Source organism: Stegostoma tigrinum, chromosome 18 (genome assembly GCF_030684315.1).
Source record: "Stegostoma tigrinum isolate sSteTig4 chromosome 18, sSteTig4.hap1, whole genome shotgun sequence".
NCBI lineage: Eukaryota > Metazoa > Chordata > Chondrichthyes > Orectolobiformes > Stegostomatidae > Stegostoma > Stegostoma tigrinum.
In genome coordinates, this window is record NC_081371.1 from 39,727,644 (window position 1) to 39,741,328 (window position 13,685).

General features: G+C 39.2%; 1 protein-coding gene across 1 annotated transcript in view; it reads left to right on the plus strand.

Annotated features, from left to right (window-relative positions):
• The window catches only part of otogl (otogelin-like), a 209,331-nt gene that overhangs the window by 160,073 nt on the left and 35,573 nt on the right, over positions 1 to 13,685 (plus strand). The window contains exons 43-47 of the mRNA XM_059652231.1: positions 2,609 to 2,800; positions 6,021 to 6,233; positions 8,833 to 8,937; positions 9,450 to 9,557; positions 11,828 to 11,929. Coding sequence (XP_059508214.1) covers positions 2,609 to 2,800; positions 6,021 to 6,233; positions 8,833 to 8,937; positions 9,450 to 9,557; positions 11,828 to 11,929 — 720 coding nt within the window. The remainder of the gene's footprint in view (positions 1 to 2,608; positions 2,801 to 6,020; positions 6,234 to 8,832; positions 8,938 to 9,449; positions 9,558 to 11,827; positions 11,930 to 13,685) is intronic.

Consider the following 13,685-nt stretch of genomic DNA (forward strand, 5'->3'; position numbering starts at 1 on the left):
TAGATAGGTTCTTGATTATCAAGGGGATCGAGGGTTACAGGGAGAAAGCAGCATAATGGGGTTAAGGAACTTCTCAACCATGATTGAATGGCGGAGCAGACTCGATGGACCGAATGGCCTAATTCCTGTTTCTGTGTCTTACGGTCTTCTGGATTAATGGTATATAAATGTACTTGTACATGAAAACGAAGTTAATATGCAGGTGCAACAAATTATTAAGAAGACAAATGAAATGTGGCCTTTTTTGTTGGTGGTTTGCGTTTTAAAAATACGGAAACTTTGTTACAATGGTAACAGTATTGGTGGGACGGCATTGGAAGTGTATGGGCAAGTGAGGTGGTGTAAGGGCTGAGGGTGAGGGGGCCGAGTTATTTTTATTACAACTGGTATGACGTCCCGGATCACCAAGGTCGGCATTTTAAACAGCCCACTTCAGCATGCCCCATCCCCAAATCAAAATCCTGGCACTTCCTACCAATTCAGTCATGTCAAGCCAAGAAACATGTTTGCCCCTCCTTCTCAGCTCTGGGGTGAAATTCCTCCCCATAGTCTCTGATTGTTCCTCAATTCAAAGTTTTGTCAATACACCTGCCATGTCTAAACCTTCCAAAGTGCATACTCAGCAGATAGCTCTTGCTTTGATCCTCAATAATAAACATCTGTTCCCCAAAAGCTGCAGTTTCCAAACATACATTTTTTTGTCTAAGACATTCTCATTCAGACTGTTCACCAGCTTCATCGTATCATGTTTTGAATCACTTCAGAACAGCCTCTAACTTAATGACATAATAGCACTAGCAAAAGAGCCCTAAAACATGACACAAAGATAGTAATGAATACAACAGTATGTCTTGGACACTTTACTGAAAATCTATTGGCTGCTTTGTCATTTGACCAAGATTGCTTTTGAGGCTAATTTTGCCTCTGCAACACTTTTAAGCCAAACAGTTGCAACTAACATTTTGGTGGAAGAACTTTGCTTGTGAGTAGATTTTGAATTGTGTGAACATGATGCATGATTTATATATAAATATCATTTGTATTAGAGTTTGGATTTGGGACTAGCAGCATGTGTATTTTTGTCTGCATGTATGAAGGTTAATAATTAACTTGTCAGTATTTCTGGAATTATGACTTTTATATCAGTATTTTTGAGGGAGCAGTTCCTGGAGTAAAAATGGGATTCAGTTTGTTTTGAGAGGTTTAAAATCAGAGAGATTTTTAGCCAAGCATGGAAACCATTCGACTGAACCATTTCAATTTTTAACAAACTTATCGACGAAAGGCAGTATATTTGAATGGGCACAAGAATGTCAGAGTGTCTTTTGCAACTGACAACCTCATTGGTTTTTGCTGTGCTGAATTACGAGAAGGAATTCAAACTGGCTGTTGATGCTAGCAACATCAGTATAAGAGCTATTTTACTGCTAGAACGGCATTGAATGGGCTGCCAGGTATTTTCCAAATGAATTGACTGGCTGTTAACAATAGTCTTCAATAGTTAACAAGGAGACATTGAGTCTTAAGTTGGTTCTATAGCATTTTGAAATACACACCACCAATAATTTGAAAGAAATTGTTGTTTATGAAGGATTTTCTCAGAAACGTTTCAGGACAAGAATTTCTGATTATTTTGGAGGCATTTAACTCTCCAACTGTATAATTTGAAAATCATGCATGTGCCTGGAAAAGAAAATGATATAGCAGTTATTTTATTGAAAGTACATATGAAGGACACTGAAAGCTGAAGTGCTCATTAACCCATGTAGAATATGATCGCTATGTAACTCATTATATATTTAATGTCAATCTGTTACTACTATTAATGTGACATAGAAACAGTGATAAGAAAATTTTTAATGGGTAATGACAATCTTCTTAAAGATGCATTTTAGGTTATGTTGGTGTGAGATTTCTGGTTGAACATTCTAGACCAGAAGTAATTGGTTAGAAATCTGAATAGATTATTTGATGCTCAGAGATTTAAAGTCAGTTGTGTGACCAATCAAAGAACAGGCTATTAAACTCTCAAGACCACGAATTGAAGGAAACAGATAAACCAAAACTTTGGTATTTGATTAAAGTGTTGATGCTATGATAGGATTTATTTTATTGTATTTTATTGAAAGTACATATGAAGGACACTGAAAGCTGAAGTGTGAAAACTTTGAAACTTTGTTATTTGTACATGGCTTGGATTATTCTAGTTTATCCTTTTTCTCATGATGCGCTTCTGTTTTATTGTTAAAACAAAATCTGCAACATTGTGTGCTTGTGCTTTGTGAAGGACAACCATGTTAATTGAAAACAACAAAAATTATGATCTATTGAGCCAGATTTTAGTCTTGAATCTGACTTGGCCGGTAATAACTTAAACTGTAATTGTAGCAAACATTTTGGAAGTACTTGTTAAGTTTAAAGAGGAGATGACCTTAATGGGTCCCATCTTGAATGGGATACACTGAATGTAGCTGCATAGATTTTGTTAGCTTCTTTATGATTTATTCTATAAAATATTCACACAAGCAAAACAGCTGTATTTATGAGGGCTATTTAATATGCTAGAACTTGATAACTCTGTAATATGATTCTACTATTTTGCATACAGCACTTAGCTGCCCCATAGGCATGGAATACCAACCTTGTGTGCCAGCTTGTGAAAGTAAAACATGTCAGAACAAAGACTTCTATCTGGAGCATGACTCAACCTGTTCATTTGTTAGTGAGAGTTGTGTTTGTCCTCGAGGAACTCTGCTGCATCAACCAGACTCTAACTACTGTATTACGGAAGAACAGTGTGGTTAGTAAATCTTGCAGTATTTTAGAAATATATGCAAATACCACTAACTCCACTTGACAATTTGCTGTCTGTTTAATGTTTGATTTACTAAATGATAGGCATATGTTTCCCATTTACTTTGAGTTTAATACAGAAGTGAAAGTGGTATTAATTACCATTAGTGTTGCAATCTTTGTCCTTGTGTATGCATATACAACATTTCAAAGACAATGTAAAATCAAGAAAGGTGTAAGGATAAAGGGAGTAAGTGCCTTGGATTCTTGAATCCAAGACGATTAATATATTTTGCACAAACAAGACCAAGGGGTGAGACCCAGACAAAGGCGGATCATTTTCTCATACCTTGGGAACTGCCTCTCAATGAAGGCAAACATAGATCATGGAACTTATGAAGGCATCCCATGTGTTAGCTCAAACTATGGCCAATTTAAGAAAAGAACACTCGAGGATCTCAAACCTGAAGTCATAGTTTACTTGTATGAGTGACTGCCGCATATTTATGTACTTTAGAGATTTGAACAACCTACAACAGGTAATGCAAAAGATTGGACAAGTAACATCAGTGCTGTCTTTTCGAGATTCTTCAAATCCAATGGTCAGAAAGATGGTTGAATAGCACCATCCTGTCCCATGCCAACATGACAAGTATTGATGCGTTAATCATGTAAAAAATTCTGATGGGATGGACATGCCATTTGTACATCCAACATCAGATTCCTAAAGCAACTGATCTACTTGGGATATCATTTGGTGGCACGAGGATCTCAGCCGGACAAAGAACGCTCTTTAGTGATTTCCTCAAAGCATCCTGGAAAAGATCAAACATCTCTTCCTGTTGTATAAGCTTGTAGCCACCTGTTATGCTTGCGCTAGGCTCTGTTGCTCCAGCTTTTATTTATCAGACTTATCGCAATGCAGAGGTGGTTTTCGTTCTAAATCCAGTTCATTTATTCAACCCAAAACATTTTAGAATTTACAGAGACTTCACATACATGTATCTTTGCTTTTCAAGACAGATCTGAAGATAACTCTGTCACATATTGACCTGTGTGTGGACTGTGGAGTCGTGACAATTGTTTGATTGTAGAAAGCATCACTTGTCGGCAATGATTGCATTATTGCCAGTTGACAAGTAGTCCAAGTTTGCCGTTTTCTTATTGGATGATTGCTAGTTTCGCTCAATGATACCATCTACTTCTAGCAGTTGTAGTTTTTGCTACACCTAGGCATGGATTGCAAATGACACTTGTCTCAGATTTAGTGAAACAGGTGGAACTGTTGTGTCAATGCTAGGACTGTGATCAATACCTTTTCCCCAAATCCCATAAATAAGGAAGGATAATGGTGTATATAGTCTGATCATCAATCAGAGTCATGTGCATTCCAGCAGTCTCTACAAGTTTGAGTCCAAACCTATTGAAGAGGTTTACCACATAAGGCTTTGGAATTTGGCTAAATAGAAAATGAACCTGTCTAGGGTGGAAATTTTAGTAGCAGACTGAAATTGTGCTCATTCCTCAAATAATGGGTAAATATAATAGGCAAAAAAAGACAAATAATAGAGTTGTCAGAGAGTTGAAGTATGCCTATCACAGGATTTAGAGGAAGTTACAAAAAGTGTTGATGTTCGTTGAACTTGCGACTCAAATTAGTTACTATTATGGCATCTTCAATAACCAGTACGCATGATCTCAACTAAGTAATCCTTAAAATAGTCAGGTGCTTTGCCTTTTATGATGTAATGTCCACGTTGTATGTTGCTCTCGGGAAGAATCATGCATTGAAATAATGTAGTCATTTTTGACATTTTCTAATCAATCCATTCAGAGATGTTATTACACACTTATGGAGCAGGTGTAACTTGAACTGGGGCCTCCTGGCTCTGAGGTAGAGATACTACCACTGGGCCACAAAGAGCCATTAGTTGAAGTTAACTTTGACAACTTGCAAAACAATTCCACTTTGGGCATGTGTTGCACTTTGCCCTCAGGCTGAACATGGAGAAGTGACATGGTGAGGATTTCCAGTATATTTTGCCCAGAATTATTTTCAGGGAGCACTTAAGGCTGTATCAAGCATACATGTATCATCTGTTAGCTGCTTGAATACTCCCTGGCTTTCTGCTCCATGACAATATGCAAATACTGGTTTCTTGAGGACTGCCATTACGTCTGCACTGTTCATCCCCAGAGTGAGCAAGTAGGCCTGGAGCCCTAAAATCATTTCCCCCACCATGCCCAGACAAGTAAGAATCTCCCACTAAAGAATGAAATGATGCTGGGACCTATATATTTAAAGTGTTCTTCAGCCTCCTGATTGGCATGTGTTACGTCTGTTTGCCATTGACTGTCTTGCTTTTCATTTGGTGTTGTCAACTAACTGATAAGCATTGGTTCCAAGTAATAATTTGATCTTCCTCAGACGTGATAAAGAATTTGCATTAGTTAGCCCCTTTATTCAAGCCCATTTACTGGCAGCAATGATCCGCACACTTCTATTTGCTTCAGAAATGTGAATAACCTGTAAAAAGCACCTTAAAACACTAGAGAAGCATCAGCAGTGGTATATTTGCAGGATCCACCATACCTGGATTGCAAGAAAGATGATTCAACAAACGTGACTTCTTCACAGTCAAAATACATCAACAAGGCACTAATCGCCCGAAACCTATTTTGCTAGCTAGGACATTGTGTTCGTCGGCTCAGCATCTGAAACAACTGCTTTACTCAGAACTCAGTGTGGCAGGAGACAAAGGAATCATTTGTTGTTGTCCTGAAAGCTTCCCTGAAGACGTCAAACACCCCTGCCGACTCATGGAAGTCCCTGGCTTGTGATTGACTAAAGGACAAAGATGAATGCATCAAGGGCTTCAAAGTCACACAGGGGTGAAGTTCAGTTATTGACAAGAGCGCACACACCTCACAACAAATCATCTGCCTCAGCTTTCAAGCGTTACCTGTCCCACATGTGACAGAGTCTGCAGATTGCTCATTGAGCTTATTTCCAAACCCATCAAAATGATGTGGGAGCAAGCTATACTCGATTCTGAGGAACTGCCTAATGAAATGAAGCTAAATCAGTGCACATAGGCATAGCTAAGAGAAGCAAACTCATTGAAATTAAAGCACAAATCTAGTAGGCTCAACATTTAAACCCAAAGCTTAGTGAAGCAGAGAACTTTAAGTCATATTGATTATAGTTATTTTTGACTGTCTTTCAGCTTGCACAGATAATGAAGGCCAGCCACGGTCAGCAGGTGAGACCTGGAATGGATCACACAAAGAATGCTGCATGTACAAGTGCTTGGGGAATGGAACTGTTGTTGCCATGGAACCTGAATGTGTTCAAGTACCGCCACCAATCTGTGAAAGAGAAGGGGAAATAATTATTGATGTCATTGAGGAGGGAGCGTGTTGTCCAAAGAAAATTTGTGGTATGTGTTAATTATTAGAAGGAAATGACATAGTTCTGTTTGAACAGATGGACAAGTGAATTAGTTTGCATTTTTCTTCAAAAAAGGCAATGATGACCCATATCTCTCAGACTCTAGTTAGCTGGAGACGAGATGTACTCAGACAAATGCAGCAATGGGATCCTTAGGAACTCCCAACACACTGATGATGTGGTAATTATCCAGAAAATCTAAACATCAGGCAACAATTAGCCAGCATCTGCAGCAGAAAAAGTCTCCAACTCTGAGTCTAAGACCTAGGGTTGCTACTCACTTACCTGGATAGTTATTCAGGAAGGGTAAAAGGGGTTTAAAATGCTTGGCCTCTTGTCCAACTGTAAAACTGAACCCATTCACCAGCTCACCATTGACACCCAATCACTGGCTTTGACATCTGCTGAATGCTGACTCCAGCCCCACCCTCAATAGACTGACAGAGCCTTGCCATCCACGTGTGCACCAACCAAATATAATTACTGCATTCAGTAATTAGAAGTGAGGCAGTACTATTTTTTCCATTTTTATCTGTATCTTCCAGAGAGTGGCAATCACAGTTGATTGCCAATCTGTTCCTTTTTAATTAGACGTCCAATTCAAATTTCTGTGAAACACGGAACATGCCTGATCTGGGAACCCTTCACCACATTAAAGGGTCAACGCAGGAGGCGAAGCCACGTTTCTTTCTAACACAATAACAGCCTTGCTCAGGGTTTAAAGATCCAAAGGTACTTTGTCAAGGAGAGAAGGTAAATGTGTGAGATAAGTGGGTGAAAGTTAAATGAATGAGGGAGAATGGAGCCGGGAAGGTGAGGGTGAGGTTTTAGAGGTGGGGGAGGGTATGCAGGTGGCAGATAAGTGGTTTAGATGGAAGGGTAGATCAGGTGTTCAGGGCATATCAAGTCAGTGGGAGGCTGGTAGTTGTCAGAGAAGAAGGGCTGAAATGTCAGGGAGAAGATGTTTGGATATCGGTCATTGTCAGCAGTCAGATGAAGGTTGGGTGTGAGTAGTTGCAGGTGTCAGTAGAATAGTTAGAGTTAGAGAAGTGTTAAATGTCTACCCTTCTGTTGAGTAAGTGGGAACCTTGCAAAGTCTTTGATTCCAACTCAGAGTAGAGAGTTTTGTGAGAATTTCAAGTGCTGAGTAATTGTCCATTGGAAGGTTAAATTTCCTGGGTGATTACCACATAGTCTGTGTGTCAAAACATTGGCGAGGTCTTGGAGAGCATCTACACCTGGTCTCCAATGATTTGGCCCATATTTCATTTCTTTCTCTTTCTAGTGTGTCTTTTTTTTTGGATTTTTGTCTTTGTATTCTCATTTGCTCACATTTTGTATTCCTCAGTCATTTACTGCCTGGTTATCTGGCTGTCTCAGAATGATCACTCTGCACTTGGTCTTGCTACTTCCAGTTAAGCACTACTTTTACCACATTCTGTGTTCACATCAACATTACAGAAAACCACACTGATGAATTCTGAAGGAAAAATAAGTTAGAGAAATGCTTAAAATCATTAGTACTTTAGGAGAGTGATTCTATATTGTATGGAATATTATAAGTTTAGACAACGTGAAATTTCAGTCAGACCAGTAATTACAAAGTGATGCATAAAAATTGATACCAACCTAAGGGGCACTACTGGAACCTGATTCTAGTTAGGAAATTATAATTTGAACTGGTTCCCTAATCGACAGGATTTCTACTTCTTTGAAGGTAATGAAAAGCTTTATTTAAGGTATTTTCTTGTTCAATCTGCCTTTCAGTTTTGCAGAGTTTCTGTTGTGGGCAGCTGAAGGACTGGAACTTTATTAGTTTGGCTCCTATTCCATGAGATAATAGGAGGGTGTGGGAAGGGGTACTAGCAAAAATAATAATTTTGCTGGAAATTTCCTTCAGACTGGCGTGGGCCACAGTCACTCTGGCCAGAGTTTCACTGAGTTCTGCTTCTTCAATAGGGTACTGCTGTTGTTTGTTCCAGGTGTAGATTCCTGTTGCAAGTATACTCACAATTCCATCCATAGAATCTGATGCAGAATCAATGCAGTGGATAGTAATGTCGACTTCTGCAGTTCCACTCCCTTCAATCGATTTGCAAAAGTTCTACCATCTGGGGTGGCATGGCGGTTCAGTGATTAGCATTGCTGCCTCACAGCACCAGGGACCTGTCATTAATTCCACCTTTGGGCGACTGTCTGTGTGGAGTTTGCATGTTCTCCCCATGTCTGCATGGGCTTCCTCAGGGCACTCCAGTTTCCTCCCATAGTCCAAAGATGTGCCAGTTAGGTGAATTGGCCATGCTAAATTACCCCAAGTGTTCAGGGATATGTAGATTTGGTGAGTTGTAGAGGGATGGGTCTGGGTGGGATTCTGCAAGGGTTAGTGTGGACTTGTGGGGCCAAAAGGCCTGTTTCCACACTGTTGGGATTCCATGCCTTGTCTTAGATTGAAATGCAGGCTAAATAAATTAAAATATTATTTTGAACTTGTATAATGAAGTATGCAATTCATTGGCATATGGAATGATTCTGGAAAAGGGGACGAACATGAGAAATGAAAACTGTCTAACTGTGTGTATTTTCTGCAGAGTGCAATTTGACCATCTGTGGAACTGATGTTCTGACATGTGAAAATGGAAATAAATTGGTGATAGGCTATAGTGCCATTTCTTGTTGTCCTGAATACCGATGTGGTAAGTTTGTAGAAAATATTAGATTGACATTTATGGAGCTTTGGGAGCATTTCCACTTTCAGTGATGATGCAATGCTAATGGTTAAGGATTAGGATCTGGTTAAAGTTGACAAAATGAAAAATCATCTTGGTATGCAATAGTTGGCTGATCCACAGTCACCAATGATTCGTAGCAAGAAGCACACCTTGGTGTATAGTTTAAATAATTGGTTGCAAATGTGTTAGAAATATCCTGTATAAATATAAGCTGGAAGTATGTTGGAAAATGTTAAAAATATCATCACATTTAGAGTAAATTAATTGTTTGAAGCTGAAGACACAAACTGATACAGCTGTATCGTTCAAACTGGAATTTATTTAACAATTTCATTTTTTCCTGTACGTTCTTAATTTGTTTTATATAAATACTGTCCTACAGTGTGGCATGTGTAAAATGTTCATTGTTCTGGTTGAGTTTGTAAGCGGAGAACTCAATTATTTATGGTATTTTTGGTATTGTTGTTTGCGTACAGAATGTGATCCTCTGGCTTGTCCAACTAGTTCACCTCCAGCATGTAGAGAAGACCAATTTCTTGTTGAAGTGCGAAAAGATGATTCTTGCTGTTTCTCCTTTCAGTGTGGTAAGAATACTTGGTTCAAATTTGGGCTTTCAGTTCACATTTTCTACTCGTTTCCAGAGCAAAATAAAACTGATTTCCACTGGCAGACCCACATGTTACATGAACTAAAGCTTGCAATCTTATGTGAATCAGCTTGCCTTCCACAAGGAAATTGCCATCTTCAATAATAGTCAACTGATTTGTCCCTGGGATGATAGAACAATGAAGAGATTGGACTATATTCTATAGAACATTTAAGAGTGATAGGTGATCTCATTGAAACATACAAAATAGTAGAACCAGGGGAAACAATTTCAGAATAAGGGGATTGCCACTTGGAACTGAGATAAGGAGAATACTTTTTTAGTTACGAAGTTGTGCATGTTTAGAATTCTCTGTCCCAGAGGGCACTGGAAGCTCAGTCATTGAACCTGTTTAAAGAAGTGATTAACAGATTTCTCAATGTCAGTGACATAAGGGATTTTGGAGTACTGTGGGAAAAAGGCATTGAGGTGGATTATCAGCCATAATCATATTGTATGCCAGAGCAGGTTCAATGGCTTGAATAGCCTATTCTTTCTCCTATGCTTCTGTGTATTATGCAATAGAGATTATTGCCCAGATCCTTTGATTGGAAGATAGTCATTGCAATGTACCCTGACAATTGCACTGCAAAACCACTCAAGTTATCTTTACATGCTGACTATGCAGTAATCAACTCAGAATAGGTACTTACCTATTGTTTGGAAGACTGTTAAAAATGTCTACAACTTTGAATTGAATTGGATTTGTGGACTCTCCAGGGATCTAGTTACTTACCTGAATGTTACCCAGGAAAAGTTACATGAACTAAAACCAGTTCTAACCACTGGGTAACAGTAAAACTCCAGGACATCCCCCCACCACCTGCACCTGCCAAAACTTCCTATTGATAACCCCAGCTTGACCTCCCTGACTCATACCTCCACCGCATTCCTGGCCTGACCTGATCCCACTGACCTGACTCACCCAGCATGGTCTCCAATCCACCGTGATACAACCCCATCAACCCAATACGCCATCTTGACTTGACATCACCAGTTCACCCTGACATGACAGCCAGAGCATTGCACTGACCCTCCTGATCCAATATCCCCTCAATCCTGTATCTCATAACTCCACCTAATTCAATCTGACCCATCTCCGACCTGACCTGACCCCTCCTAATCCAACCTGACCTGACACCCCCAACCTAAACTGACATCACCTGTGACTCCTGACCTGATCTCACCTGACCTGACATAACCTTAGCTGAACCTTATCTGATCCAACCCAATTATCTGGTGCTGGCCTTCCCGACCTTAGCACTTACACCTATGCCCAACCTCCCCCCAGATCCACATGAGCCCCTTACATGCTTATCTCCTACCCTAACCCTCACCCAATTATCACTCCACTTCCTTGTTCACCTACCTGTCATTTAACACTCTGACCATCCCTAGTCCTGTTACCTTCACTCCAACACATTAAGGCTTTGGATATTTAATTCCAAGATTACAACAGTTGCTATTTAGCCTCTAGCATTGATCCTGCACTGTATTGGAACGTTACTAGATTAAGCACTCGCCATGTTTCTGAAGAGGCCTGCAGCAAAAGTTCAGGCCCGTAAGAGCAGATCGCCAACATCGTGGAAGTGAAAAGAAGCAGAGACACAATCAGTCTTTGATTGCCATTCCAGGGGAGATTTGGCCTGAAGAGAAGGTGTCCTCTTTGTAAGGCAACAAATATAATTGCTGTTACATTACATTTCCTTATGTTACACGTACAGGCGCAGTGCGAGGATTGCGTGATGTTTTTGATTTTTCTGTCATGCTCTGCGACTCATGGAAATGTTGATGTCTTGGACAGTTCCCTATTCTCAATTGATATCACCTAATTACGGTCCATTTTAAAATCACAACATGCTATGGAACCAAAGGTGTACCAAAAATCTTAATACTGGAGACATGATACAGTGGGGCTTCTACCATAGGATTAAATGGTTTACATGTTTCCACTTTAACATCACAAATTTGACAACAGTCCTTAGATATTTTCAACTGACATAGTTATTGAACCTCAGAATAAGTTGAATCAATAAATACTTTTGTTAGCTACAATTGGTTTAAAAATCATGGCTTGTGTGTGAAACTTGTTGGCTGTATTAGTCAATACTGCATCATGATTTTTTTAAGTAGATGGATCAATATTAGACAATATATTTAGTGTGGATTAAACCCATGATAAGTATCAGATGCTCCTTTCCAATTCAGTGTGTGAGTCATGTATTGACCCAGTTCCGATGTGCAATGAGGGAGATATTCTTGCAGTAGACCTCAACACCACTGATCGCTGCTGTCCATCATACCATTGTGGTGAGTGCAATTAGAACTTTCTCATTTGTAATCTATTTGCTGAGCAATTCATATAAAGTTTCATGAGTATTTTGAAATAGAAGTGGTGTTAATCAAATGATAAAGCATTTATCATTGAAGAAACAAATAGTTTTCCATCTTTTACAGGAGATCCCAACTTCTTGAGTGTGTTTTATGTATGTTAATCAGAAAAAGTGTTAGGAGAAATGTGCTTGTATAACAGTGCTAAAAGTTATAATAGAAAAAGGGAGCTGAATGCATAAAACAAAACAAAAAGAACTATGGATAAAAACCAAATGGACTGCAGATGTTGTAATTCAGAAACAAAAGTAGAAGTTGCTGGAGAAGCTTAGCAGTGTTCTGAGGACGGGTCACCAGACCTGAAAGGTTAACTCTGATTTCTCTTCACAGATGTTGCCTGACCTGCTGAGCTTTTCAAAGAACTATGGATGCTGGAATCCTGAAACAAAATCAGAAGTTGCTGGAGAAACTCAGTAGGTCTGGCAGCATCTGTGAAGGAACAACAGAGTTAATGTTTCGAATCATGGAGTCATAGGGTCATAGAGTCATGAAGCAAGGAAACAGACTCTTCAATCCAACCAGTCCAAACCCAAACTAAACTAGTTCCACTTTCCTGCTCTTAGCCCATATCCCTCCAAACCTTTCTTATTCATGTACATATCCAAATATCTTTTAAATGTTGCAATTGTACCTACATCCACCACTTCCTCATTCTACACTCGAACCATCCTCTGTATAAAAAAATTACTCTCTCTTCTCACCTAAAAAATGTTCCGGCATTCTTGAAATTTCCCATCCTTTGGAAAAGACAACTAATATTAACTCTATATCCCACATTATCATATAAACTTCTATCAGGTTTCCTCTTAACCTCCAACGCTCCAATGAGAAAACTCCCAGCCTACCCACCTTGCCATATAACTCAAACCTTCCATATCCAGCAACATCCTAGTACATTTGTTCTGTACCCTTTCCAGCTTAATAATATCCTTGCTACAACTGGGCGATTAGAACTGGACACAGTATTCCAAAAGAGGTCTCACCAATGTCCTGTACAACCTCAACATGACCAACTTACCAAATCCTGTACTCAAAGGACTGAGTAATGACACCAAGTGTGCCAAACGCCTTTTTAACCTCCCCCTGCCAATATGTGATCAAAACTTCAAAGAACTATGTACCTGCACCGAAAGGTACCTCTTCTACAACAATACCCAAGGCCCTACCATTAGTTATATAAGCCCTATCTTTGTTTGTTGTACCAAAATGGAATACCTCCAGTAACCCTTCTTCAGAGAGTTGGACCCTCTGATGAAGTGTGACTGGACTCAAAACATTAACTCTGTATTCTCTCCATGGAGTCTAGTGCATGTTGTATGAGCAAGGCTTTGTAAAGGATGGGAAGAATGGAAGAAGGCCACAACAAGATACATTGCCTGTCAATTGTGAGCAAATATTCAATGTGTTCTTTTGTAATTTGGAGCCTCCCTCTGTTTGTATTTTGTGAACTTGATCTCTTTTTTCCCCCTTTCATTTCCATTTAGATATGCCTGTTTCCTCTAATCCTGATGGTTTCTCATTTTTATTGCTAGGCTTTTATCTCTGCTCAAACTTTTACTGCATATTTCCATGAGAGGTTAATTCCTGTAAGAAAATTCTTTTGACAATTATGTTTACTTGGAGTATACAATGCCATTGCAATTATTGAACCAAATATTTAATGTTTTTTTGTATT